The sequence below is a fragment of the Nyctibius grandis genome, chromosome 33 (assembly GCF_013368605.1).
Source record: "Nyctibius grandis isolate bNycGra1 chromosome 33, bNycGra1.pri, whole genome shotgun sequence".
NCBI lineage: Eukaryota > Metazoa > Chordata > Aves > Nyctibiiformes > Nyctibiidae > Nyctibius > Nyctibius grandis.
Window position 1 is genome coordinate 2,765,503 of NC_090690.1, and position 26,773 is coordinate 2,792,275.

General features: G+C 41.2%; 1 protein-coding gene across 1 annotated transcript in view; it reads right to left on the reverse strand.

The window, feature by feature from the left end:
* Positions 1-24,751, reverse strand: part of EBF2 (EBF transcription factor 2) — a 134,747-nt gene extending 109,996 nt beyond the window's left edge. The window contains exons 1-6 of the mRNA XM_068421621.1: positions 24,621-24,751; positions 21,892-22,048; positions 20,834-20,897; positions 20,483-20,538; positions 20,038-20,111; positions 13,488-13,556 (exon numbers count right to left, since the gene is read on the reverse strand). Of these exons, the coding sequence (XP_068277722.1) occupies positions 13,488-13,556; positions 20,038-20,111; positions 20,483-20,538; positions 20,834-20,897; positions 21,892-22,048; positions 24,621-24,751 (551 nt within the window). The remainder of the gene's footprint in view (positions 1-13,487; positions 13,557-20,037; positions 20,112-20,482; positions 20,539-20,833; positions 20,898-21,891; positions 22,049-24,620) is intronic.
* Positions 24,752-26,773: the final 2,022 nt, after the last annotated feature.

The window sequence follows — 26,773 nt, forward strand, 5'->3', positions numbered from 1 at the left end:
AGAATCCTAAGTTTCATCTTTTCAAAAAAGGAAATTTCAAGAACTGTAGTTTCTTTCAGAAAGTTTGCAAATGTGAAACAAACCAGAAGCCCAGATGGGAATCTTAGCAGTTTAATTTTTCTTTTCAGGACTCAGTTTCAACAAAATATTTATGTAAATGCTTCTTGATGTTGATGCTAAATAATATCAAGTGCTAATTGCATTGCTGAATCGGGACCCATTTGCTAAAATAGCTTTTTATCAATGTTGCCTAAGAAAACCTAACCGCATCTCTTCAAAAATAATTAAATCCAATTTGTATTGGCATCAACACTCTTGGCTTCAAGTCTAATTTCTTTATGCCATCAGCTAATTTCATCTGTTCACTGTGTACTGGCTTTCAACTGCTTTAAACGCCTCTGTAATTACTCTCCCTATGCCACCTCTTTTCAAACACTCAATGATCTTCCTCTAAGGTTTGGCGTTTTGAAAAAGAACACGTGTGTATCTGGCTAATGCAAACCTACCTTGTGCAGTCGTGCTTTTGCAACATAGCTCTCGGGTACAGAGCCATAAGAGCAAGGTAATTATTTCTTTCCTTTCTGATACAAGCCTCTTGCACAGAGCTGCAAAGATCAAGACAAGGACCCAGCGGGAAAATATGGTAGTGGAAAACTTTTCCCCTGGAGCAAAGGAACAGACCTAACTAGAGCAAGCGAACACCTACAATAATCAGGCTAAAAAAACAGCTTGGTGGTGCAGTCAGCAGCAACAATGGAAAACATAAGAAGCGTGCAGAACTGATGGCACGTCCTGTGGAGACAGTAGGCTAGCTCTTTGAGGGAAGCACCGGGAATAAAAGGGAAAGACTGTCAGAGGAGCCACTTCCTATCAGGCTACAGAGCCTGAATCCTGAAAGGATGTGTGGTAATTGCAATATCATTTTAGTTTGCTTGGGATTCACATTTCCAGTGAGAACAGTTACTCTTCTCTCTTTTTCTTTAAAGGGATGAAAATCCATGGAGCAGAATTTTCTGCCTTCATGCCAAAAGCTGAGCAGAGGGAAAAGGGCTCAACATTCCACAGGCTGCAGAGCTGGAGTCACTTCACTCACTAATCACCCCAGGCCATGCGAGTATAAAGTTATGACTCCTGGAGTTGCAAAGCTTCGCTAACCCAGACTCTTCCAGCTCAATCACTGGGCTACTTTTTCAAAAATAAATTAATTGGTACTTAACTGTGTGTATTTAACTGACATCATGGTGTCTAAACTTGTGAGCAAGCATGTTCTTTTCAGAAAGAGGTCAGCCTGTGTGGACTGACTCTGCTCCGCCTCAACTAGCTGTCAGCATACTCAAACCATCTTCTGTTGCTGACAGACATCGTCAATGTCATTTAAATTGCCATCGCGATTAGTACTACAGAATCACCTAGCACTCCTAGCCAAGATCAAACTCTCCTCCCTTATCCCATCTTGTTTGCCAAACAGTCCCCATTCCAAAGGTCTTGCAATTTAATGAGGGACTATAAGGTAGGTTAAGGGAGAAGAGATTTGTTGAAGTTCCTTGGCAGGCCACAGGGAGTACTGGAAATGGACTTCAAGCATCCTAATTTCCATCCCTTCCCCTAGAGCATACTTTGTTAATACAAAGTGCTGGTTTATAACATGTCTCTGAGGCAAGACCACAGAAAGGCAGCTCCCCAACCTGCTCTGTGAACACTGAATTTATAAAGCTGTGGTGTTCAGATTCAGGTTTTATACAGTCTGTTGCCTCAAATCCACTCTTTCCTCTACATGACCTCTTTTTTATTGATGCAGGCTTGGGGGAAGAGCTGAAAAGGAGTTGTATGTACTGATTTCACTGATCATTATGGGCTTCCTCTAACAGTCTTTTCATTTCATCTTGCTTCAGTGGAAAACCTAGGATAGAAATGGGTTAGGACAATTCCTCGAGTTTGCTAAAGGATCTCAAATAAACAGAGCAACAAGAAGCTTAAAAAACACAGGCCGAAGAGAGGACATTGTAATACAGATTTTTCTAAAGTCAGTTAAAATTTCTCATCCTGTTCTAGTTCTCTTCCCCTTGCAGAAATAGTCATCTTACAAAAAACCTCACCTTGGAGTTCTGCTTAATAATTGGTAAGACGCTATGCCCTGTATAAAACTCTCCAAACTGCATTAATTTCCCTGAGAACAACTGCTCATGGACAGTGGAATGACCTTCACACATAGCTGTGATGGAGCTGAGGCTGATGGGCACATTTCTATCATCACCAACAGCTTTACTCCTCTTCCCAGCTGCAGGCTACTCTAGTTTGGTACCTTGGGTGCTGTGCAACAGTGGAAGGATAACCTGTGTGACCTACTGCACTGCCGTTTCCTACAGCCCACAGAAAGCTTCCTGCTGGGACAAATAAGAAAAACAGGGTGTCTGTCAGGCTGATGCTGGACTGACAGTCCTGAAGGGTGTTTCTACCCCACACATCTCCTGAAAGGTACTACAGAGAAACACAACGTTGTTGGACAACACTTGGTTCAAAAACAGTAGACTGTTTAAATGTGGGACAAAGCTCAGTTTTAAACACTTAATGAATCAAAGTGCATGTGTACTTGGAGAATTATCAAGTGCCTTTAGACTCCCAACTTAAAATAATAATATAGCTTGACCTTCAAAGAGCAAAGGTAAGGGCTGCAAAAAAAAAACCTGATGGAAAAATGTAAAGTTTTCTTTCCCAAATTGCAAGTCTTTTCTGGAAAAGCAGATTGATTTTCAGTCCTTGTGGTTTTTTTGTTTTCCTCCCCCTGCCCCTACAGTGAAAATACATTTTCAGTGCAGACTAAAAATCCGATTTTCATTTTTTTAGTTATCTCAATGAAAATGTTTTTGCTAGACATAGTGCCATCTGGAAATGGAACCTTTTGAAAATGGCTCATAGTTGGACCTCAGTAAAAATTTGGAGGCACTCAAAATTGTTAGTTGCTTTTGAATTTTTTTCTGCTAAAACATACATAACCATTTCCAGAATATTTGAATACAACCTTGCTCCTGCTTCCACTGAAATTAAAGGAAGTTTTTATGTGGATTTGCACAAGATAAATCCCCAAACCCATAATATACCATACAAATAGGAGCCCTGTTGGTTGTTCTCTGCTGGAATAAATAAAAAAATCCCTTCAGCATGAGAAATGCCATCATCTGGTGAAGCGAGCTTTATGCCATCTCCTGTCAGGTGTGACAGCGCTTGGGAGTTCATGAGAGGGGAAAGTGATTAAAAGCCACCATAGGGCAATCAGTTGCCACTTCATTTTATTTTATTTTCTTGAAATAGCCTTTGTAGGAAAGATACAAACCTATGTAGGAAAGAGCAACTCCTTTTGCCTAATGGGTTCACAGTCACAAAGACTCAAATAAGCTGACTGCTTAAAAACAACTCGGGAGCCACAGTAAAAGATAGAAAATTATTGCTTCCTGTCATGACCAAATATTAAACACAGCACACACCTAATGGCTCTATCACTCCCCAGGGAAGAAGCTTTATGAACAATAAAATCCCAGCAGACTTGCACTGTTTGGACTTCGAAGCCTCATTATAGGCTCACTGATCCAATACAATTTACAAGCTCAATGGACTCCACTTGAAGGAAAAGCCACCAAACATAAGAGTTATAAATGGAATGCCCATGGAGAAATAAGCATTTATTTGTGAAGGAAATTAGCTGAGAAGAGGAGATGGAGAGGAAAAAAAAAAAAAAGATGAGCTGGATGACAGCAGTACATTGGAGATCCAAATCAGAGAGAAAGACAGGAATATGAATTACACCTGCAGAGAAGAAATGCTGTTCCAGGACATGCTTACATGATCCAGCCTGGAACACGCAAGACCTGGATTCCACTCCTCACTGTGTCTCCAATGTGATCTTGGGCAATTCACATAAGCTCTTAATATCTTTAAAATTATAAGCCCATCTCCAACTGACTTAAGCAAGTTTCAGATATATGTTATATACTTTCAATCTCAACCTTGTCTTCATTTTACAAGGACTTTGGGTGACATTCTGACCAGGACAAGTTATTTCATACACTCTCTGAAAGCAGGAAACACTACACATTAATTGGGAGACCTTCTTCTGATGTGAAGCACTCAGAGGTTGAAATTCTGGGATGTTTACAGGGTAGAAAATATATGAGATCCCACCAGAAACAGATGGTGAAAGAAACACACAAGGAAGGGATGGACAGAAACAAAAGGTTCAAAAGGAAAGCAAGAGGCAGTAACAAAAAAGGTTAGGGCAGATGAAGTGACAAGTCCATAAAACCAGGTCTAGACAGAGGCAGAGAGGAGTGCAAAAGTGATAAGGGAGAGTATTTTAGGTCATAAATACACAGAGGATGTTTTCATTAGGGTGCAAATACTCTGAAATCTTGGCGTTTTCAATGGTGAGTGCAGATGGATCCAGGCAAACGCAGACCCATTTTCAAAAAGTTGAGCTGTAGAGATCCCATGTCACACACTACTGCTCTACATGCCCAGAATTTCTTTTGTGCTGTTTGCATAGTGAATTTATCCTCAGCTTCTATTCCCAGAGGTGCTTTAGTTCATGGGAAACTTTTATTTCATTCTCCTCTCCACTACTACCGAATTCATTGATTCTAATGGCTCCTTACGCTGCTATCTGTCCTTCTGAGACTCTCTGTTATCAGCTGGCTGTGCAGCCATTTAACCTCCTCACTCGCTGTTCATGAGAACACAACACAAACTGGATCAAATCCTCCGTATTACTGGGACAAAGCTTCAGTTTAAAAGGGGACAAGGATTTTTCCACTCTATGTTTGAACTTTGCTCAAAACTTTGCATTGCTCAGTCAGGATTCAGCCAGCCAGCACCATTAGTGCTTTTTGTCTCAGCTAAAGCACAACTAATCTAACAAGATGGGAATTCATCCATGCTTGCTGTCCAAACTGCACTAAAGCATCAGGGAAGCTTATCTGATGTATGCAGAATTGCTAAAATCCTTTGGGTCTTGTCTTTCTTGGACTGATTTTCTTAAGGCTTCCAGGCAGTAATAGCAATAGTCAGATTTTATTTCTTTGAATTATATAATATGTCCTTGCTCAGACTTAACCATGCTCTCCTTGCAGTTCTGAAACCAGAACATGTGCTAACTATTCCAGTTACAGACTTAGTGGAACTAAAGCAATCAATATTGGTTAACATTCCCACCATTACATCTTTTCCCTCTAACATATCCAAAAAGGCAAGCACACCATTCAGAGGGCTCAGGTGAGGCGCTTAGGACAAAATGGCTGCACAGTCACACAATGACAGCACATGGCTAGGAGCACACATGTACAAAAAGCCAGTGGAAACAAGGTTCCAGTTCTGTTAGCTTCCTAATAAATCTGCGCTCGAAATCATCAGTGATTTAAACTCATTTATTTTTTGCTTAGTTTCAGAAGCAGTAACACCTTCAGTCCAGGCAGCAGCAACTAACAGTATGGGGGGAAGATAAGAAGGACACAGAGCTGTTGGAGCGAGTCCAGAGGAAGCCACGGAGATGCTCCGAGGGCTGGAGCCCCTCTGCTCTGGAGACAGGCTGAGAGAGTTGGGGCTGTTCAGCCTGGAGAAGAGAAGGCTCCAGAGAGACCTTCTAGCACCTTCCAGTCCCTGAAGGAGCTACAGGAAAGCTGGAGAGGGACTTTTTACAAGGGCATGGAGTGACAGGACAAGGGGTAACAGTTTTAAACTGGAAGAGGGTAGATTTAGATTAGATATTAGGAAGAAATTCTTTGCTGTGAGGGTGGTGAGACCCTGGCCCAGGTTGCCCAGAGAAGCTGTGGCTGCCCCCTCCCTGGCAGTGTTTAAGGCCAAGTAGGATGAGGCTGGGAGCAACCTGGTCTAGAGGAAGGCGCCCCTGCCCGTGGCAGGGGGTTGGAACTAGATGATCTTTAAGGTCCCTTCCAACCCAAACCAGTCTGTGATTCTATGATATGATAGCTTTTTAAATCACTCCAAAACAACCTCCATACTAATGGCAACAGTTTCCCACATCACTGTAGTATTTCCACACATCAATTTTCAGCATATGTATCTTTGCGTTACCAGTGAAAGCTAGAAAAGCACACACCTACGCTTAGTTTACCATCAAACAGAGACTATGTGAATGGCTAGAAAAATAGAGGGAGTCTGCAACTGAGAGAAAGGAGCAGAACCCAGCACTTCTACCGTTCAAACTAGTTCCCTAACCCCAAGTCCATCTTCATTTTTCTAGCACACTCAAAGAGATCTTTAAGCTTCTTTTGATACACCAGCTTGCTGGAAAATCTGTTGTCTGTCGACATTTAGAAAAAAATAAAGATTAAGTGACACAAGCTAGTCTCTAGTTTACTCCATTTACAAGCTTTAAGGGATTGTACGCATCAAAGATTTCAAGATGCTCTGGACAGCAAACTAGTAAAGAAGTCTTTTTGCCTAAAAGAGGGGAAAACCAAACAAACAAATTACGCACTAAGAGAACCACTTGTCAAATGGCTACGATAGTGCACTTTGAGTTACTGACTCCCCACAAACATCCAGTCTACTAAAAAATTCATAAAGAGACAGATGGCACAACAGCAGCTCTTTGCAGGAGAGCAGGGTTTAGCAGTGAACAAAGGACTTTGACTCCCTAGGACAAGAAAAGAGATCATTGTGGGTTTTGGAGGCTTGGAAGGGGGGATTGGAGCATGCGGGGAGCTGAAGAGGGCTGCGCCTATTTGTGGCTCCTACTTTCACTCCACAGCAGCAACAGATTTGAGACATTTATTCTACCTTGGCAGGCTTACAAGGAGTACAGAGAACAGCACAGAACAAGAACAATCCAACTCTGCCATGTAGATGAAATCCACCTTGCAGTAGAAACATGACAAATAAAAACAAAAACTCCTATTCAAGGATCTGACACCACTTTCCACAGTCAGGCAATCGCCAACATTTCATGTTAAGAGGAAAACTGAGGCATGGAGTTATGTGCCTTGTTTAAAGTGACAGGGCAACTCAGTGGGAATTTGATCCCAGCCTCTCCATTCATGCTATTCTGCCTCTAAGCATTAGGAAATATCCTTGTGTTACCCAATGGTTTTTGGGATCAGCCTGAAAGGGAGATGGACGGGATAAAGTCCTTTTGAGATGGCTGAGATTAAGAGAAAAGAAGGGAAAAAAAAAAAAAAAACCAAAAACAACAGGATAGCCAGAAGTCTGCGCTTATTTCAAGCGGGATCCTTCAAAATGAAAGTATAGTTATATGCCCTTTTGCCTTTTTTAGGGAGAGGGAATTGTGGGGGGAACACAAGAAGACAGAAAACCCAGTCCTATTACTGTGGACATCTCACACAGAGCACTTCAACACACAGCATGGACGCTATAGGGGCATAGTTAGAAGTTTAAGCCTGGCAACAGCTGTCTTTCCTAAAGTGAAGTTTTAGTGCTTGTGAAACGCGCCAGCCAGCCTGGGAGAGTTCAGTCCTGTGTTTTTCTATACAGCAGGTAGGGCATGAGTATCAGCAGGGAAGAAAATCTCTATCCGTGCCGCCCCATTTCTGCCTTGAAGGGATGGACCCCTATGGCACAAGAATGTAATCCAGTCTCTTCTGCTTCTTTATAGAGATGCTAACAAGTGTGCCAGCTGCGTTCATGCTTTGGAGTTTTTCTTTAAAAATAATAAAAACCTAAATGTTTACAGTGTGTGTCAGCTGACCAATATTATCGTTCACCACCTACTGAACCCACTGTGCCAAGCGCTCAGCTGGTGCAAGTCCTTGCAGCAGTGCTGACCCAGCTGCAGATCTGGCCCCATGCCTCCACCCACTGGTTAGTGCACGTCTCGACCCGAGGTAATTTTCCACACAACCCAGCAGTTCGCTCAAATCCCATTCATCACTATAGCCACCGCCCCAGTAACAACTGCAATAAATACATACATAAAAGGTAGTAGCAAAACACATTATATTCTTTACAGGACAATTAGGATGAGTTTAGGTTAACAGCAGGAAGAATTGAACCCAGGATCTCAGGTTCTTAAAGCATCTGATCTAAATGGCCTCATTCTATCAGCTCTAAGACAGCAGAGGACTCAAGAGCCTCCACACAGTAAAAGCATAAAGACAGCCAGCTACACACAGCACAGAGCTTATGCTCCCATTTTGCAGTATTGTTCCAAGTAATTTCCTCTGTAGTAACAAAAGTCTGTCCCATCCCAGTTGCATCGCATTGTTCAGTTGAATTAAGATGTTTCATTTGAATTACAGAGAAATTTATTTTGACTATTTATCTCTTAGTAGAAGAAAAAAAAAAAGGCAAATAAACTGTTCTACCAAAAGTCACCCATTTCTCCCCAGTACCCTGGAGGCTTCAATTAGATCACAGATTTAGTAAACTAGGTAAAGCATTAAGAGTAACAAGCACGTAAAATAACCTGCTCTAAATAGCTTAAATCTTCAAGAAACACAAAGAATTTAAAAAAAAAAAAAATCATTCCCACTTGATGAATGGGGAATTTATATCCAAAACTGTACAACTCGCCTAAAATGAGAGAGAAAATCTGCAGTAAAACGAGGAATTAAATTCATTTGCAGTATCCATGACCTCTTAATCGTAGGACTAAGTTACTTTTTATTCACATAACCGGAGTGGGAAAAGTAGCAAACTAAGTAATTATAATATAGGCATGACAAAAATACAGCTTTCATTTGGGAAGTATAATCTTCAACAGAACAAACTTCCACCCTTCTATCTGAAAGTCACTCCAACCTATCCACAATTTCAACAAGAAGGAAATGATAGTACGCAAAGTTCACACTCTAATTGCCAGGAACTACAAGGAACCTTAAGAACCACCACTTCAGCCAGAAGAAAAAGAAACAAAAACATTTACATTTCTGAAGTCTCATAAACCTACCAATTCCACAGGTGCTAGCTTCAAAAACTAAGCAGGAAGACAGGATAAACAGAAATTAAGATCACTGGGAATCCACCAGTGCTGTGATCCACCATGGGAACACGCTAGAACCAATTTAGCTCTGATGAATTTTGATCTTGTATGGAAAGTTAAAGCTTGCTCTAACATTTTGAGAAGTGACTGTGGCTTATGTTGTCTAAAAAACTTGGAGTATTTTGCAAATGCTTCTGGACTGAACATCTACCATGTAATCTCCCATATGCGTTCAGGTGGTCCTTTCAGTCCTGTGTTCCAGTGGAGTTATGTCTGTTCCTGCTTTTTGATGCCTGCAATAGCAGCATTGCAGGATTTGAGCTGTATCATAGCTGTTAAAACAGAGGCAGCATTTTGAAGTCAGATTCTGATCCGAGTTACACTGGAATTCTGACTGAAAACGTTGCAGGAACCTAAATACTCTAACGTACCCTACAGATATTTGTCGGTGGGAGAGGGTACACAGAAAATTTCAGTGAGGAAGCTCCCTTTCATAAAGAAAAGTGCTAGTTTCCAAGAGTGAACGGAAAAATAACTGCAAGATCCTCAGGATCTAAATCTAGTCCCCAAAGCAAAGGTCACAGCAGAAATGTTTTATTCAGCATAAGAACTTTTGGAATTCATTCAAGGAGAAGAAAAAACCCAACAACAACAACATGGCTGACATTTTTTTCCCACTGAACTATTTCTTCCTTTTTAAACAGGAATACAAGTTTCCATGATCAGGCAAACACCAATAAATTGTGCCTCCGTACAGCAATAAACAGGTAAACCAACACGATAGTCTAAGCATCAGTCTCTGGAAGCATAAAAGCAAGGAAGCAGGGAGAGAAACAAATAAAGGGGAAAATACTGTACTGCTGATGGAGTCATGTTGATTTGCAGCAACTTATAACGTAGTCCCTGAAACTCAGCTAAATTTAGTGCACGTTTAGTTCAGTGCAACATTGGGTGGCAGGTTTAACCTCAAACGATTTGAAGGTTTCATTGGTCTCGTGAGGTTTATATGCATCTATAGCGTGGTCAGAAGTGTGCAATCACAGCAGACAAGTATACCAGATGCAGCCACTTAGCTCAGGCAAGAAAGAAAAATAAAGTTGCAGTAGCACAGACATCGGTGCGTATCTCTACCCAGCAGCAATGCCTCCCCTTGCTTCCTCACCACCCTTAGAGGTACTCAAAGTAGTTAATTTAACCTGTGCCCACTCATGATAGGAGTATACCTCTGAGTACCATACAGAGCTTGCTTCATCTTGGGCTCTAAACCCCTCTACCTTGCAGCTCCTTTGCTGTTGAGGGGAACCTGCCTGCCACGCATGGCTGCTTGTACAGCAAAGCAGCTCAGAGATTAGTAACGTGGTCCCCTCCCCAATCCTTTATGTTTGAGGAGGGCAGTGCCTTTGTGGAAGTTGCAAATCAAACACAGAAATTGTTAGACCAAAGCTATACACAGCTCAGCCTAAAACCGGGTTCCATCTCTGCTCTCACACCTTACGACAGTCACCTACCAGAGCTTTGGAGACATTGGTCTTTTCTATGCTGTACAATCAAACCGTGTTTTAACCATGCAGGTCCCCACACACAGCTGGAATTACAATGCAGATGGCACCTCCTGAGTGCCAGCCACAATTTTCTCACATGCTCTTGCAGCAGGAGCAATGCATATTAATTAACCCAGGCTCCAAGGGAGAGCCTAGCACCTTCAGACAACCAAGTACTTCTCTGGACTCCGTTTTCCTTCCGTTCTAACTGGAAAGCTCTAGTCACATTTCACTTTGCACGCGCTGTTTAGACATGGCTCTGCGTAACACAAATTTATTTTTGTAATCCCTTCTCTCTCCATTTTATATTTTTTCCCACTTCTCTAGAGACATGCTAGAATGTAACAGCTGCATTGTTACATCAGAAATTTTTACATTTACCTTTCATTTCAAACAATGAAAAACCACCTTCAATTTAATTATTATTTTTAAAGAAAACCTGTAGTTCATTTTAAACTAAGAAAAAACCCACCATAAAGCCAACACTGAACTGAAAATCTTACCATACTTGTTGGCCTGCGTGACTGCAGAGTTACAAGCTGCATTTCAGAAATTATATTCCACCTGCTACCAAGTTCTTAAGCATAGATGTTTTCTTCTAAAGAAGCCATATAAAGACCCCCTAAATAAATAAGAACACTGCTGCCCAGATTCCCAAGCTAATTCAGAACACACGTGACTCTCCAGCAGAGTTTTCTGCTTGTTTGAAAGACAAAGATTAGCCCCATTGAACGTAGCTTGGGAGAGCGGACTGTTTAGTTAAACTCCTAAGTAGTTGTACTTACTGCTGTGGAAATGTCTGAGGATGACAGACTAGACAATGAATTCCTCTGTGCACAGACATGTACAGCATAACTTTGTTATTATATTTGCATTACATGTGTTAATTAAGATGTAGTACACAGGATTATCCCTCACTCCTCAAACCTTGTTTAACTGGGTAAAGTGGTAGAATAGAAATAACTGTACAGAAGAGGGAGTCATTTGCTAGATGCTGCACTACTGATTAGCAGTAGAACAAGAAAAATATTTAGCTTTGAGTTTAGCTTCTATTCACCACACTGTTCATTAAACCATGCCACCTCCAGACAGCAGTGCAGATTTGTAATCATTTACTTTCCTCTGTGGCCTAAATCTGACCTAGTGAGTGCCTTTAGAACCAAGTGAAACAGCTTTATCAGGTTGTACCTCTTATTTTTCTCATCCACCTTATTATTACCCTTACTGAACTCCAGATTTCCCTTGCAATTTTGAGACACGCACACAGAGATGAAAGGAAAGAACTGACACTCAACAAGAAACTGCCAGACTGAACCTAGAGGATGCTTCCATGCAAAAGCAATGCCTACAGGCAGAATGCCTATTGCTGTTAGTAGGGGAGTTACAAATAAAAGTTCTAGGCTTAGAGTAAGTTAGGAAAGGTTAGGACTCCTTGACCACACAGATGACTTGTGATGCACATTTTACACACAGTTGTTAAAAAGAATAACCCTGTTCTTTCTAATAGTTTCACTTCCATTGCATTTTACATCAAAAGATCTCAAATCCCCAAAGAAAGTATCAGAATCGTCATTTTGCATGAGAATGGGCACCTTGCTCAAGACAACAAATTCAGTTAGTGGTAGGAACTACCCCCTGGTCTTAACTCACAGGCCAATACACTGCCTTACATCATGCTGCTTCTCCAGCAGTAAGACAAGTTTCAGAAAATTCAGACTTCAAATTGGAAAGTTCCCAAATGCAGATTCATACCAAACACAAACACAGCCAAAAATAAGCTAGAAATTTCATAGAGAAGGTCAAGATGGCACATCTAGGACTTCTGCTTCTAGTCAGGAAGCTGCCCCCCACACCCACACAAACAGCCCAGTTTGCTGGAATTTCCAACTTTGGCCCCAACCACAGCTTGTAAGTACAAGTACATCAAGGTTTCAAAGTTATTTAGATTAAACCTGTGATTAAAAAATAAAGGAAATAATTGTGGATCTTTATTCAAACCAGCTTGACCATTCTGAACGCCAAAAGAAATTCACAAGAAACACCATGACAAATAATGCTTATTAGAATGTAGATAGAACATGCCAGACACATACAGACATAAAAACTGAACCCACAATCAATCCACTTCAGCATTAGCTCTCCACTGGCCCCTTGTACCAGCTTCTTCAGGGAAAAGAAACTCTTTAAACAGTTACTATAGAATAACCTGGGGGAAAAGGTTTCTTCCTGACTTTTCCTTATTTACTGTTCTCCTGGAGATCTTGGTTGTGTTCTTTTTGAAACAGCTCTGTCTATTCTTATTTTTCCTTTTTGAATTTTGCTGAATTCCAGATCTCAAACAACATTTTGAGTCAGTGAGTTCCACAGGCTACTTCTCTAAGCCTCCACAAATACAATTTTTCATGTGCCAGTTCAAAATTTAGCAACCTGCTGTTCTCCCCTATTTCTGTTATTTACCTAGAAACCTGCAAGCAGAACCTAGACCTGGATCTGGAGCTCAGTAATATATGAAGCTGCTGTTCTACATAAAATTGCTCTCAATCCCCAAACTGTCAGTTTTAATCCTGCCTAATATGCTGCACTTCTGCTTTACCCCTTCTTTCCTCCCCATATTTCTACAAAAATTGTGTTATTTAGTTAAATAATATTACTGAAGCTGCCAGGTTGCTCAAAGCTTTATCTGCCTCAGTAATCCAGTTGGATCATATCCCTGGTGAACAGAAAATATTCCAGATATATACGTGGAATATTTGGCCACAATGAAAACGTTACACAGAGAACTTAATTTAAAAAATAAACATCAACAATTTTGTCAAGGTAAGCCCAGATGGACTAAAGCTAACCAGCTCTTAGGCTGGCATTTTTGTAAAGCATCGTGAAGCACAGACATTCCCAAATAGCAGACACTGACAGATAACCATCAAGACAGACCTTCAGCCGCCTCAAAGCACAAACAATTTGGGGTTGCTTTTCTGGGAAAATGAGGATCTGTTTCCTACCTGTCAATGATCACGGGGTCAGATGGCGTCTCATTTCTGTTGCCGCAACTTTTCTTCTCACAGCACCGACTAGAGAGAGAAATAAAACCAAAATTAAAGAATTACTGGGACATTTGATAGCAAAGCAACCAGCTAAAAGTCTTGTCTGCAAACCTTCAGGGCTCGTTATATGCCTAGAAGAATGACTGAAGAAATTCTGGCTAGGCTTTCCAGAAGGGAGAAGAACTAAAGGAACTGGGTGCCCAAATCCTGGTTGATTCAAGCTGGAGTTTGGCACTTGGCTCCCCATAGTCTTTTTTAAAATTCCCAGCCAAAAATGAACAGCAATATTGTCACCCTTTAGACTAAGGTGCTATTTATAAAGGCTTAATAAATTATTACCTGATGTCATAATGACATTACAGGCCCGAGTATCATGTGTTATGTATGGTTAAAAGTCCATCAAAAGAAGGTGTTAGAACTGACTATAAGCAACCTACTGATTTGTTATATTCTAATAACTGATTTGTTGATTATTAAATATCTAGTAACCCCTAAGTTTCATGCACCCAGAGAAAACTTCAACAGTATAGGAGCACCAAAGGGAAAAACAGACACTGAACATACTTATTTGCCACTAAGGATCTGAAGAGGTATTTTTTCAGGTTGGCATTTCATCTGTAAATCCCTTTGCAATTGTTTCAGTGATTAGAAGCACTTAAGATTAAGCACATATTTATACACATTTTATATTGTGTGGCCACCAACATGATGGTAGAGAAATCAGAAGTCTCTCTGATGGGCTCACAACATAAAATATATTTATCTGACTTGGTGAGAACAAGGCAAGATGACGCAGTTGCCCTCACGAGCTCGCAGTAAGGTTCGTATTGCAGAACAATATCCGTGTCATGTCCACGTCTGTGCATGTGTGCACGCACACATACACAAAGATGACCGTGTGTGTATATCTACGAGTGTGCACGCGTGCATGGATGTGTACATATATACACAGATATATCAGGAAAAGGTACGGAAGAATATAACCTACACTTAGGAACTATTTGATGTTCTTCAAGCCCAGTGAATGAAACTTTCTTCAGGAAAGAAGAACAGAACTACTGCATTTCCTTCTCCCATTTTTAATAATAACAAAAAAAAAAAAAAAGAAAAAAAATCAAGAGACAAGTCATTATTTGATTTCCACCGATACACTCATTGACACGGGTGATGCCCCTTGCATATACACCAGCTGAGTACCAAAAGTTTAATAGACTTGAAAAACGGTCCTTGCTCTGAAATTCTCAATTTTAAAAATTTGTAGCAACATCGAAGTCTGTTAGAAGATTTAAGCTGTCTTTATGCTCAGATAGTTTGCTCCAACCAAAGCTGACATGGGAGGGGGAGGATGGAGGCATCCAAAACTTTAAGTAGACTGTATCAGAAGTCCCTTATGCCTCAGAATTCACCAGATCAGATTCTGCCCTAAGTTACACAAATACTTTTCCAAATTGTTTTTCACATTCTGCTGAGGTTGTTTAAATTTACACACGTGGATTCAAGAAATTGTTCATTTTTTTTGTACAGTAGTATAATACATTTGCAAAATTCTCAAGTCAGTCTGAATCCCACAGTTTTCCAACTGGGGAGCAATTCCAAGCAGAGGAATTAAAAAAAAAAATTAAATAAAATGCTTGAATTCACTGAAGCCAGTACAAAATATGAGAGAGTAGCTTTTTTTCTTTAAATACCTAATATTCAATTATAAATACCTAACACAAGCATTTAAACAAAAAACCTCTTTCAGATATGAAAAATTTCAAATGCGTGCATTTTCTCCTAGAGTCACAGGGCATGCCAGGACCTTCCCGTTTGCAAGCTGAAATTGCCCAGCAAGATGAGATACAACTAGCAGATCTATTTGAATAGCAGCTCTAACTGTTTCAACATTTCTACATTCCCTTTGCCTCAAACCTGCACTTATTCATCGATGCTAGTCCTTTTAAAATAAAAGGATACACTAAATATTTAAAAATCCCTGGGGCAGACCCTCTAGCTGCTGTAAATTGTCATAGCTCCATCGACTTCAGTGAAGCTATGGTAATTCACACTAGCTAAGAATATCCTCACTCCCTCCCTTCTCTCAACTTTAAGTGCATCTTTTATGTATTTCACTGCCTAATGACTGTTTATAAAGAATTGCATATTTTTATACTAAAAGTCAAGATGTGAGGTATTTTCTAAAGAAAAAAAAAAACCAAACAAAAAGCAGAAAACCCTCACTCAAAAGAATATAAATTGGGCATGTACTTCTGACACGTCCATTGGAAATAACACCGGGAATAAATGCCTTACTAGTTTACATACCACTATAATAAAACAACAAAAGCAACTCAATTTTTAAAATAGTTTTGTAGGGGTTTGTTGTTGGTTCACTTTTTTATTTTCACAGCTAGCTGAAACAGCAGTCATTTCCTCTCTTCGCGCTAATACTAAATGAGATATCCTGTAGTCGTGCAACTTATGCAGATGGTCATTAAAAATATTTCTGATTGCACTGCACCACAGTAACGTTCAAGCCGAACACACTAGGAACTAGCAGTACCACCACATCTCAGCAGCTCATACACTCTTCCCAGAGAGGCTGCCATTTCTTGGCAGAGTAAGTGTTTTAGAAAGAATTATGCGAGACTGTAGTACAACACGGCTGGGTTCCGAAACAAGCGCATCTTGTTTTATTTCAGTTTGCACAGTCATCACAGGAACTTTACATTTGTAATACTTAAAAATTTTCCTTCTAAAACTGTGGCTTACAACTAAAGTTCTCCAAATACTTTACAAATATCTACATTCTTATCACACTCAGGTAACCAGTTTTTTCCCTTTGACCATAATACTGTTTGAGCCCAAACATGTATGAAAAAATTCTTGATTCGGGAAAACAGTCGCTCACTTCCAGTGAATAACTAGTTCACACGTAAATCAAAGTGCTCTTAAAGACTGAGGATGGTTCAGCCCAGCATTTTACCAAAAGTTCCTCTCAAATCTATCAATCTCTGTTTCCGAGTATTTCGTCACAGTACCCAAGCACTAACATTTCTACTGGGTTTGTTTTACAAGTGCTGTCTGTAACAGAATTGACTTGTTTCAATTTAAGTCAATGGCAAAAATCCCAAACTCTGGTGGTCCAGGATCAAGCCTACAATATTCTCTTAAAGCAAATTATTGGCATGACTTCACCCATATTTACACTTCTGCTACAACGTTCTGCTAGGAACATATCTTTAGAGATGCTCATTTACTTAAAAACAAGAGTATCAAGGCCTAAGACTTCAATTTTCTACACTTTTTCTTATTATACTTTCCCCTCTAACTAGATCTACATGGGAAAAATAATGGTTTACATTATGAACAGTCCTGAAAAAAACCTAAAACATAGAAACCAAAAAGCTACCACAGACACCACCAGATCTACAAACTGAATACTCCAGAAGGCTCGTGTCAAAGGCAAACTTGCATCCTTTCCCTCCTCACACTTGACTAAAATGGTTTTAAAATTCAGCCCTCAACTTCTCTCCCCTCACCGCCCCCCCCCCAAAAAAAATCTGTCTCTAATTTCAAACTCAAATAAGCTCACAGCATGGTGGCCTTTGTTTTGTTTTCTTCTCCCCAACTCCTCCCTGCAATTGCATAACAAAAGTGTCTAAATTCACACCATCTGGCCGATAAAGACACAGGCCCCAGTGGCCGCCTGGCCCAGCTGATTAGAGCTCCTGTCTAGTCTGAGCCTTGTGGCGAAAGTCACAGCTGTGGGGCTTGCTTGCACTCAATACAACTCTGTTATTAGCCAGCTGTAGGCCCTGAGACTACTTCTGTTCAAATTATAATACCTTTTAACCCTCTGAGCATTGAGGGCATAGGGGGTTGCTGGCAGCAGCATAACAACTAGTTTCCTCTTAGTCGATAATTGGAAGAAAGGAAGAAGAGAAAAAAGTTATTCCAGGAGAGGAGACTGTTTACCTTGATTGCCAACCATTGGGGAGAAAGACCCACCTAACAGGAACAGTTCCCATTAGGCTGTAATAACCCAAATGAAAAATTCCAGATCTGCAAATAAGTAAGAAGAGCCTCTCACTGAAAGCACTAATTATTGAGAGTTGAGAGTTTAGATTTCAATTGGTATGACAGATTGTTGTAGCCATATCAATATTTAGACAACTTTCCTGCTAAGCATGCATCTGTCACTGTCGGAGGGGAAGATGCAGAGTTTCAGATGCACGTCTCCATACAGCAAGAATGTCTGCGTGTGTGATTACATACAAAAAATTACCAAAAAAAAGAGCCTACCTTCAACTAGCGAGGACTGGAAGAAGAGGAGCAGAAAGACAGGCAGACCCTTCTTTTTAAAAACAGTAGGCATCAATTTGGACAGCAGAGTGGGTACAGTGCATTAAATTTTTATATACTGTTACTAATGCAAGCTAAACTAGGGGCTTTAAAAATTGATGCTGCCACTTAAGCAGCACACAATGAGGAAGATTTTATTATTGTACTTAAAAGAAATAAAATAAAATGTCAAGTTTAACTAGACTTGGATCCATTCCCTTGGCATTATTCAAAGCAATACATGTAATGCCTCTTCGGAATACGCAGCATCCTGTTCAGAGATACTTTAGGAAAACACGACATTTAAAATCAAATGTCTTGATTAGGTTACAGAGCGCTTTTGATTTTGTTCACTAATCTGTGTTTTACATGGAAAGGATGTCCCCGAGTTGTAATTCTTCCTTGACTAATCTATCAAGCAGGAGAGTTCAGTATAATCAGAATAATGCTTTACATTGTAGAACACTACCTTAAATCAAGCACAGAATATGTTTATAGGCATCAGTGCATACGTATGTGAATGTTGGTCCGAGTAACAATGCTCATTTGATAGACCAGGTATATAAAAGCTGAACAGAGGGTTTGATACGATAAAGACATGGACAGGAAGCAGGGAAAAAGCCAAATTAATTTTATTTTAAAGTAGCTTTGGATGGGAAGGTGCTGGCGTTTGCTGAAATATTTTAACTTCTAAAAATAGAACTGCACTCTATACAGGAAGAGTGGAGAAAGATACAGCATGCTGTTATCTTGTTGTCACAAACCAGGACCCAACTGCATAGTGATTCAAAGATTTTTCTTCTCTAATGTTCACCTATAGTGAAGACTTCCAACAATGTGCATAGCATGTATATTTAGATACATGCACAAGTTTTAGATGTGCCAGAAAGTAACACGTATACCTTTGATCTTTGCTACTACACCTACAGGTCCTCGTGAAGCACACTGTGTGCATCTCACACACGATATACGCTGTCTTTGTGCATACGGATGTGAATGTTGGTCCAAGTAACAATGCTCATTTTCTTAATTAACAAGAGCAAAGCACAACAGATATACACGATACATTTACTACTTATTATATTTTTAAAGTAATGGAATAGTTGATATAATTGTTAAGTACTGAAACTGAGACTTGCCCTTGACAAGATGTCTGTCCAAATAAGCTGCTCTTACTACTATATTAACTTAAAAGGCTACTTCAAAAAAAAAAAAAAATCAAGTAGCAAACTGCAACATTAAAAGCAGCAACGTTCAGTCCAACAGCTCAACCCCCTCCCTCTAATACAATAAATCACAAACTGCGTCTAATAAAGGTCAAGATTGGTTTTGCCTTTTGTTTTATGAAAGAACATTCTATGCACAAATTAACACATTTTAATATAAGAACATTGACTGTTTGCAGTTATATGTATTGAAAAAAATTTAATTACACAAGAACAGGAAAAGTAATAAGTTACCATGGAAGCACGATATACATACATAAGGTACATGTAACTTCAGACTTATACAAATGTTATTAAAAACATCCTCAACTCATTTTACCCTCTAATTTATAACTTTACATGCTAAAAATAGTGGCTTTTTTAATTAAAAGGTGGAAGCCCCCTAAATACTGCTTACACGGTATAGAACAGAAGGATTTGTGTTTTGGTTGGGATTTCTTTTTTGGTTGGGGTAGAACTAAGCAAAAGTACAGAACATTAATGATGATCATTTAATTAAGAAAATTAAAATATTTCACCAGAGAAAATTACATGAAGAATGCCTTTTAGTTTCCAAGTAAAAATCTAAGTTAAACTGCTCATTCTCAAAAGGTGAACTGGAGTTTCTAAGAAATAAGCATATGAAAAGTCTCGATTTAAACAACACATATAAAGGCCTAGTGTAAACAAAACCAGCACAGCTCAGACTGTGGACCTGGGGTTGCCAAATCTCTTGCAGTAAAAAAAAACAAAACAAAACACACCAACCAAAACCCCCTCAAATATCTGTATTGAACCCAAATAAAATGTTATCCGCATGTAAAAAGAAAGTCTTCCTACACAAAGAATCTCTCTGACTCAACAACAAAATAAACAAACAAAAAATCAAACTCACTACCTATAGCTTCATCAGAAAGGCCACTTTGGCATCTATGGAAACAAAGTTAACAGATGATATGATGTTAATAAAGTCGTCTTACCTGCACATGACTTCATGGGTAAGCAAAACTCTGCACATTTCGGGATTCTTGTTCTGTCCTTCATAAGTTATGGGCTACAAAAATTAAGAAAAGGGGTAAGCCAGTAGTGTCAGGAGTTACTTATTTGTCATAATATTCAGATCTGAGGTGAAGGCTTTTTACCATTGCTCACCACCGCTCGCAAATAAATACCTTCCCCCAAAGCCCTTTTGAGCAGGGAAAGCAGCTTAAACATAAATATTGATAAAAAGTGCATAAAACCCAACAATCCATAAAGGAAAAATAAGAGACTTAAGAGCATTACTTTTCAGTTGCTCTCAAAAATCAAAAAAGATGAACAGGAGACAAAAATGAACCAGAGAACAAAAAACATGTGGGGCAATGCTAACAAAAAAGGAAGGATGAGGCAGGACAGGACAGCATGGCACGTATTAGCTATGCTCACCTGCTTAGTGACTGAATCGATGAGTCTAACATACAGATCCTGTTCAGTCCTGACACCTAGAGCGAGAGAGAAGAGTAATAAATGATGCTGTTACATGCATCTTTCCCTAAACATCAGAATATTTAGTTTCATCTAGCGCCTTATTAAACATCCTCAGGAAGACCATTTAGTTTTGTTTCCTCTAGTGTGTTTCCCAAGCCCACCCACACCAGGTAAACTTCAGAGACCATCCCTACACTGAAGGGGCATCATGCAAGGGAATTTCTGTGTGTCTTAGAAATCACGGTGACAGCACCTACAAACCTTGCCTCATTGTACAACCTACAGAAGGTGACTGGCAAGGGGACTCACCGTTGCTATAAAGGAGTTGGAGTTTGTAATGCGTGCCGTTGTTCGTCTTTTCATTGCCTTGCTCCTGAAAGACAGAATTTAAAAAAAAATTCTTCCAGAACTTCCACTTGGCACATTCAAAATGCAAAAGCTGATAATCATGATGGAAGTGACAACAAAGTTCATTAAAATTCTGAGAGGTGAATCCACTGATTGGGATATATTAACCTTCCAAATGACCCAGGACAAACTACAAAATACTGCTGACATCTTTTCCTGGAGGAGTTCAAGAACTTCTTTTCCTCTCTTATTTGCTATCATGCTCTCAACTTTTTCAAGGCAATACACTGAGACAAATTTGTACATTTCAAGTCAGTTAATATAAAGCAGCTTGATAGCGTGAAAGTTCAGTGGCTTTTGTTTTTAATCTATTCATTACTTTGCAATAGTGTTATTTTGAGTCATTATTGATATTTATTTCCTGAAGGTTGTTATTGGGATGTTTCTTTCATGTTTTTTTTGTGTAATTTCCTAGAAGATAATTTTTTATGAACAACCTTCATAATTAAAAAAAAATCTTGTCCATGACTAAGAAAATAATTGTAAAAACAATGTGAAGTAGTCAACACATGGATTTAAAATCCAAAAGCAAATGCTTTTCAAGTGCTACCATTGATTTTGGAGTCTTAAGAAATACATATAATCAAGCTCAACAGATAATATGACATATTACAGGTCAGATTCCACTTCTGTTTGGGTACTAAAACTTGGTAGATCTGGTAGGTGTCCCCCCTACACACAAAAAAAGTGCATTTGTCCCCCATTAAATTTTTTATTCTATTTTTAGCGGGTGTATGAAATTCCCATTGTATTCCCGACACAGCAGAGCCTTGCAAGCCTTTTTTAACTACAGCAGCACACAGAGGACAACAGCTCTACCGAAACACTTGAACCCTTGACCAAGAGCTGGGTGTATTTTGTCAAGGACAACAGGTATTAAAAGTTAGCAGCTCAACGGGGGAGAAGAAAAGATCAAATTTGGAGAGGAAAGGAGAAAGAAGAAAGATAACAAGCCTTACTTTATCATTTTCTACAAAGTCCACAAAAGCTGTCCTCTCTATTTCCACGGGCTGCCCCTGTCTGTCGTAGAGAGCCAGAACAAAGTGAAAGAAATTGGATTTCCTCAAGTTGGAGGGTGGCTGCTTTTCAAAGTGAGCTCTGGACAAAGCTACTCCGCTGTGGAGGAAACATACGGGATGGGGTGGGGGGGGAGAGACAAAGACGTTACCAGGTTGTACAGCAGCATCAGCAAAACAACAGAAAAGGCAGAACATACTCAGAGAAAAGCCGGGAATCGTCCACCTTGTGCGAGTGCCACACGAGGTTACAAACAGTCGCTTGTCATCACCGACTCCGACCCCGGGCTTCCCCAGCGCCGCGGGCGCGCACGGCGGCTCCGCTGGTGGAGCGGGACGGCCGGGAGGGCTGCGGCGGCTGCGGGCGAACGCGGAGCCGGGGCGGGGGAAGGGGCGACGCCGAAGTTTGGAGCTGTCATTGTAACGCTCGTTTCGGCTTGGCCCCGACATCTTTAAAGTTAAGCTCGGAGAACAAGATAATTTCCAGACCCCGAACGTTAGATGGGTTATTGCTAAATGCAGTAAGTGTTTTACTTCCTCCTCTACCTATTTTCTTCTCGCCTGTCACACTCATTTCTTGAATGCAACGCTCAGGGTGGGAAGTAGATGTAACAGAGAGTCTGGAAGTGCTATCTGTACATGCCAGCATCGTTCACTTTTCCTGTAGGAGAAGACAAGCGACCTTAAAACATTTCCTACAAGCGGACTGTCAACTTGAGGGCACTTACATCTTAGGTAAAAGACAACTAGTTTCGAGCACTTTCCTCAATGTAGCCTTTAGTCACTGACCTATTTGAACCAATGCCTGCATCTTCAATTTCCAATTTAAATTGAAAGAATTTAGACTCGGGTTAATTAGCCCTTGCCCAAATCTTGTCTCTGCAGAAAATGCAGTAACGTTTCCCACACATTTCCCGGCTCAGAAAGATTCAAACGCTTTTGCGTACCCACAACACCCCTAACTGCAGCTACATTTCTTAGTGAAACTAGTTGCAGCTTCCCTCCCTAATGCTGATTTCTACCTACTGCAGAGAAAATAGGTGCACATGAGCACCTCCATATTACTTAATAGACAGATTAATTCTACCTGCCAGACAAGTTAGGATTCAGAACAGCTTCGGTTTTCAGTCCCCGGAATAGCTCCACTGCACTGGCCAAAGAATTTGACTCTTTCGGAGAACTACAGATGTTTGCCTGTGTTTTCCATTGCCAAACATGTACAGTGTGAACTCGCCGCATCCGCCACAACTGCACCTACTTTGGGGCTTCCTCTTATTCTGCATGTAAGAACTCAGATTTCTTGGTTTGTTACGGATCTCTGAAAAAAAACCCGGCGGTGCCGCCACCCAGCACAGTGCGACTGCATCTCCACCGCTCCCGCGAATTAAAGGCTTCTGAGGAGCCGTTTCCTTTTACTTTCGCTTTCCACAGGAATAAACCTCTCCCCCCCCACCCTCCATCGTAGTTATTAAACCGTCTATCGACATTCATAAAACTCTGATAACTCCTCCCATAGCTCTTGGAAAACCTTGCTCACGGATCTGACCGTGGGTGGGGGCATGGATGAATACATGGATGAGTTACTTCTATAACGTCCCTGTTTCTTTTGAAGTCCCATCTGCTGTTACATGCCCTTCACCTTGACTCTATATTAAATGAAACCCAACTTATTCCCGGGACAAATTTGGCCTTCCCCTTCCCCGACGCTATTATTTTTTTAAACTTTTTTTTAAAAAAGGTATCCAGAGAGTGAGGAGGGAAAAAAATATTTTACCTAAAAGGGTTTTCATCGTATTACCCCTAAGGGAAAGAGATTGGAATAACGGTCCTGTACCGACTTGGCTGGGAAGAGAAAATAGAAGGGGGGGAGCTAACCCGCCCAAACAAGCAAAAAACAAACAGACAAGCCCCCAGCTCGGCGTGTTTACTAGCATTTCAGGTCAGCAGAGACCTTTCGTCCACGCAGGCAGGTGCTACACGCAAGCAAGCGTGCGGTTTGAGGGTGGGCTACGCAGGAAGCCCGCAGGCTCCGGGCTCCGCGCAGTGCGTGCGTCCGCGGGGCTCCGCGCTGCCGCCGCGGCATCGCCAAACCGCCGGCACCTCTGCCCTTGCTGCGAACTCCCCTTCTTACCGGAACCACGCTTTGCTCGCTGCTTGCCTGTTTCAGTCAGCTAGCAGCTTGAATCCAGGGGTTAAGATTTCGCCAATGCCTACGGTAGCTGCGGAGCCACTTGAATTAAGTAAAACAAGATGGGCCGGGGGAGGGGGGGGCGGGGGAAAAGCTCTACATTTAAGTTAATTCTAACTTTGCCCACTCCTATGCGGCTGCCTGAGCCATAAAGCAGGAAGGAGTAGCCTGTATCGCTAGGTACGACCAATCCACCCCCCCAACACACACCTCCCTTGTGCAGAAAAAGAAAGAATGATCCGATCTGTCATCTGATCCCCGCACTAGATTTTAGGACTCTTGATGCTCTGCGTTTTCGGAGCGCTTCTCCCCAGCTCTAGCTGTACTACCTTGAATTTTCACTGACTAGAAGAGACTGGGAGGGGGTCAGAAAGGGAGAAAATAAATTTAATATCTAATGCAAACAACACCAGGGAGTAAAGAAAAGGCTTGCTTAAAAAAAAAAAAGGCGGGGGGAAAGTGGGGGAGAAATAGGCTCGGTTACCTTTGTGCTGCTACGTTTGCATCCACAACCCCAACGTTTCTGACCCAGGACCTGACGGAATCCATTTCAGAACCTAGAGATTTATCTTTCAGAATTGGTCCTCTTCCTAAAGTATCTTGAATCCCAAACATTTAAAAAGTCTATTCCAACTAGCAACAGTTTCCTTTTGGGAGATAAGGGAGGAGAAAAGAAAAAAAAAAAAAAAAGACGCAGCCTTTGAAACTGACACACACAAATCCCAGGAAAGTGGAGAAGTTCAGCTTTAAAACCAACTTCTTCTGCGTTTAAGTGCTATGTGTTTTTAATGCCTTCAAATAGGGAAAAAAGTTTTTCCTCTTGCAAAGTAAAAGTTATGCTGATTCAGTCTTGCCTGGTATCATCATCCTTCAAACGCAGGAGAAGAAACTGCATCCAGAAACTGATGGCTGTTAACAAGGATCACCTGTTTCTCAACAGACACAGAGAGAAGGATTGATTGCTGCCTAATCCAGAACAGAAAAAAAAAAAAAAAAGGCGCGGGATAAATTGTAAAAGAAAGGAAGAAATGGAGCTAAAGAGAGTCTGATTACACACGACGCCTGGGAAGAGCCGATCCTTCCCAAGCCGGTCACCATGAATGGGTTACAGCGAGGGGAGCGGACATACCGGGAAGGGGGCGGAGCCTGCTCCCAAATAAGGGGCGATATTTGCATAGGCTGCCCCGATTGGAGGGCCGCGGGCAACTCTGCCGCCGCTCCGCACCCGCCTCCGCTCCCGGCTCCGCGCAGGCACCCGCGGGGCGGGGGGCGGCCAGGCCGGAGTCAGCCGACTGCTGGCGGGGACACGGTACGGCCCGGCCCGGCGCTGACCGCGGCCGCAGGAGCCCGGGCAGGCTTTAAATTAACATCACAGCCCCTCAGCCCCACACCGAACGGTCCTGCGGCTTCACAGCTGAACTGTGCTAAAAGCAGCAATCAGTCTGTTCCGTACTGTAATAATAAAGCAGTCGCACAGGTAGTTGGCTGGTTCGCTTTCAGGCGCGATATTTAAAAAACAAAACAAAACAAAACAAAAGGTGCTCAGAGGGGTCGCAGCCGCAATGCCCGCGGGGGCTCTGGATGCAGAGACTGCCTGCAGGAGCAAGAGCGAGTGAGAGAGACGGCGACACACCCAGGGGACCCTGAAGTTCTCACTATACACGAGCTGCCAGGTCTACCCTTAAAACTTTTTATAACATCCTATGCAGGCAAAATTTCCCATTACAGGCAGTTGGAGCTCTCCCCAGCCCGGTCCGCTGTGAACCAGGACGATACCTGCGTCTGCATTTATTTTCATTTTTTTTTAAACCACTGCCTCGGTGATATTTTCCTCCCGGCCCTTTTGTATTCTGATCTGTGTATAGATCTGCCTCTGAAATCTATATAACACCAACGCGAAAACAGATTTCAAGACAATGAATGCAAATCTGTGCTCAGAGACCATCTGCCAGATGAGGGAATCAGATGTTCGGTAGTTAAAGGCACAGCGCAAGGATTTCCTAGACTCATTATGTGCAGCTCCTCTCTTTAACCTGCTTTATTATTTTTTTTTAGCGGGGTAGAAATATAATTTCCATTTCAGAATAAATCCTAACTCCTTCCATCCACGTTCAGCTGCATTTCAAAAAGTCACCTTTCTATTAAATGCTAGATTATTTTCATGGAGTTTCATGCAGTTCTCTCCAGAAAAATTGCAAATTCAAGTCTTCCCATAAAACTTTCATTAAAATGTATCCTTAATTCAGGCACGATTGAGGGCAAAGCCGGGACTCCGAATTATTCTGTCTACATAAATGACAGACATGGCATTAGATAAACTAATACATCTCACACAATCTTTGTTGAAGGAAATTTGCCATGCTAACGCACCTCCCCAAATTGATAAATATGCAGTAAGTGATTTTGCCAGGTTAGCAAAAGGCGAGGCTGGCGTTATTTTAACGTTACAGAAAAGCAACAGCAGTTTGATGGCGTTACAGAGTGGAGGCCAACCTTTCAAGATATGATCTTAGCATCTTTGAGGTGCAATTTCTCAATCTAAAAAAACCCCAATCCAGCCAAACAGGGTAAGATACACAAACAAAAGTGAGAAAACAAGAGCATACGATGTAAGCGTACAGGCGACGGTAAGGCATA